General features: G+C 37.4%; 1 protein-coding gene across 1 annotated transcript in view; it reads left to right on the top strand.

The window, feature by feature from the left end:
* The first annotated feature begins 213 nt into the window (after window positions 1-213).
* LOC115290654 (small nuclear ribonucleoprotein-associated protein N-like) overlaps window positions 214-2,883 on the top strand; it is a 5,078-nt gene continuing 2,408 nt past the window's right edge. The window contains exons 1-2 of the mRNA XM_029938513.1: window positions 214-255; window positions 2,675-2,871. Coding sequence (XP_029794373.1) covers window positions 214-255; window positions 2,675-2,871 — 239 coding nt within the window. The remainder of the gene's footprint in view (window positions 256-2,674; window positions 2,872-2,883) is intronic.

Genomic DNA, 2,883 nt, shown 5'->3' on the forward strand with positions numbered 1-2,883 from the left:
GAAGGAAAAGGGAAAATCAAGTATGTTAGCAGTGCTGAGACTGATTAGTCTATTAAAGCCAAACACTATTCTGAATGTCTCTTTAAGTTTTAGGATATCTGCCAAGACCATCTTTTAAAAGGGGATGTGGGGTCCTTAGGCTAGTTCCATGGACAGGGTTCAACTGGTCCTTAAACTGCAGGCAAAATTGTGTCTGTATACCTGTATGTCACCATGGGGAGAATTCACAGCTTCAGACTCTCAGAAGGACTAGAGGTATAAATGGTAATATTAATTCTCTCATCAAAAACTGATGACAAAAACTATTTACAACCTTTTGTTACCAATTTTTATTTTAACCAAATTACATTCTGCCAGGTTTTTAAATAAACATTTCATAGGAAGTCCCATTATTAAAATCTCTGCATATTACCCACATTATGTCTACCCTTTCATTTAAAACACTGAACTTTTATAACATACTGATATGCCCCAGCAGACGTCTTTTAAGTTTCATCAGTGTTTCAAATTTGACAAGAAATAGTTTCGGTATTCTTTAAATAATTCTTTGTCAAAATCAACTCAAAACACATCATATACATCATTTTATTTCTTCTCATGGTTAAAGTCTTATGGGGAGATATATTGAGAGATGAATTCTGAGCACATTATTTGGGGACTTTAGCTCTGAATTTCTAATCAAAGATGAATTGATGCTCATCTTTGCACAGCCTCTAGGGGAATAAAAGGACAGACTTAATAATTATTGTGAGCAAGATTACAAAAAAGACATATAACCTTCAACAAGTTTTATCAAGTTCCAACGATCATGTTCCTATCCAGTCATGGATAAATGTTATTACTATAATGAGGTAAAGTACTACCCTCTATTCTTAAGAAACTTAAAGGTCTTATGTTTGAAAAATGAAAACAATTTTAAAACTATAAAGAAAGAAAAACAATTTGTAATAGTTCAGTATAACCTACAAATAAAATTAGTGAAGTAATTAAAAAAAAAAGGGAAGCATCACTGTGAGATTAGTGTTTAGGAGGGAAATTTTTTAAACTGTACTTTTAAGGAACTATTAAGAGGGGCTCCTGGGAGGCTCAGCTGGCTGAGCGGCCAACCTGATTTCAGCTCCAGATACAACCCTAGGGTGGGGAGACTGAGCCCACACTGAGCAGCTTGGGATTCTCTCACACTCTCCCTGTCCCTTTGCCCCCACACAGACCCCTGTGGGCACTTTCTCTCTAAAATAAAAAAATAAACAGAGGAAAGATTAAGAAATTGTCTTAAGTATTTTTAGAGACCACTGGTTTATACAAACCTGGTTCTACTATCTGTATATACCTAAAGATAAAAAAAGCTAAATTCTACTTCAAGATTGTCTACATATCTAAGTTTCCATAAATCCATTTACATTTTTGAGTGCTTCTAAGCAAAATTCTAGGGGGTTTCCCAAATAATTTTCAACAGAAACTTTATGTTTCTTTTCACAACATAATAAAAATTAACAAACTTTAGTTTTTTAGATACTATGTTTAAAGTTGGTTTTCCTAGTTAAGTTTAAAGTAACTTTTAAAACACCAAAACATTATTAAAAGCACTTTTTTCTTAATTAGAGAGCAAAGATAATGCTTTTCCCAGTTTAATAATAAAACCACCACACAACTTCTAAGAAATAAAATACAGCTTACTGAAATAAATACCAAGTACTTAAGTAATCATAAGTCACCTCCACCAAAAGAAAAAGTATCTCAAAACAAATACAAATAATCTTAAAATTCTAGGAAAATTTACAATAACAAATATTGGAAAGTACAGTTTGAATATGTGCAAAACCTGCTTCCACCTGTCAGAAAATAAATACTCTGCTGAAAGTAAACTAGAACTCTAACACTTTTCTTATTACCTTTGGTTAATAAAGTGAAGTTCAAACACATAAATAATAATAAAGTAAAATTCAAACACAAACATTTTCTAAAACCACTGTTTTAAAAAATCATATTAGAAAAGAGGTCGTTTGGAAATCTTTGGAAATATCAGAACAGAAATACAAAACCCACACAAGCAGTTCTTACAGGAGCATTTTCTCAACAATCAAGTTTTTGTAAAATAATTTTATCTAATGCACCTCGACGAACTAGGCCTTTGGGCCCAGAAGTAGTTAATCTGCAATACAGCTGGTTTCTTTAGGCTCAAATACTACCTTAAAGGGTCGGAAATAAAAGAATCTGGCTAGAAAAGATCGGGGTACGCTCTTTAACAATCAAAAGTATAAGGAATAAGGCCTTTCATTCCAGGAGACAGGCCATGACTATCCTGGGATGGTATCTATAGTACGGGGCTCTCCATGATATAATAAAATTTACCATTAAAATGACGAATGGCACCTAAGAGGAACCATTATAAATTTTTTAAAAAACAGGTATGAAGATTCCGATCATGACTATTACAGTTCGTTTTCAGCTATTTCAGGGCTACCAGAAAGGTTTAATACACCCACACACCCCAAGGGAAGGGAAACCCACCAACCTCCTCCTCCCAGGGAGTTTAATGAAAATTAGCAGGTAAGAGAGGCCTCGGCAGCACGCTGAAAATCAAAGAGGGCGGCGGGAGGGCCGAAGGGTTCCGACTGCAGAGGAAAGCTTCGTCCTCAGACCTCACCTCCCCTCACCTTCCCGGTGGGGCCAGGGAGGCGAAGGCTCATTAGTGCCTTCATTAATTGACACCTGTAATGAGGAAACTTTCCGAGAGGTGAGACCGCTCAGGCCCTGCCTGGCCAGAGCTCCGGAGCGGCCCTCTCTCGAGCGCCCAGGTAACCGGGCCGGACTGGGCCCGAGGCGCCGCGGCGGCCGCGCCACCGCGCACCTTCCCGGGGCGCTAGGCCCGCATGCCGCCTG

This window comes from Suricata suricatta, chromosome 4 (assembly GCF_006229205.1).
Source record: "Suricata suricatta isolate VVHF042 chromosome 4, meerkat_22Aug2017_6uvM2_HiC, whole genome shotgun sequence".
Lineage (NCBI taxonomy): Eukaryota > Metazoa > Chordata > Mammalia > Carnivora > Herpestidae > Suricata > Suricata suricatta.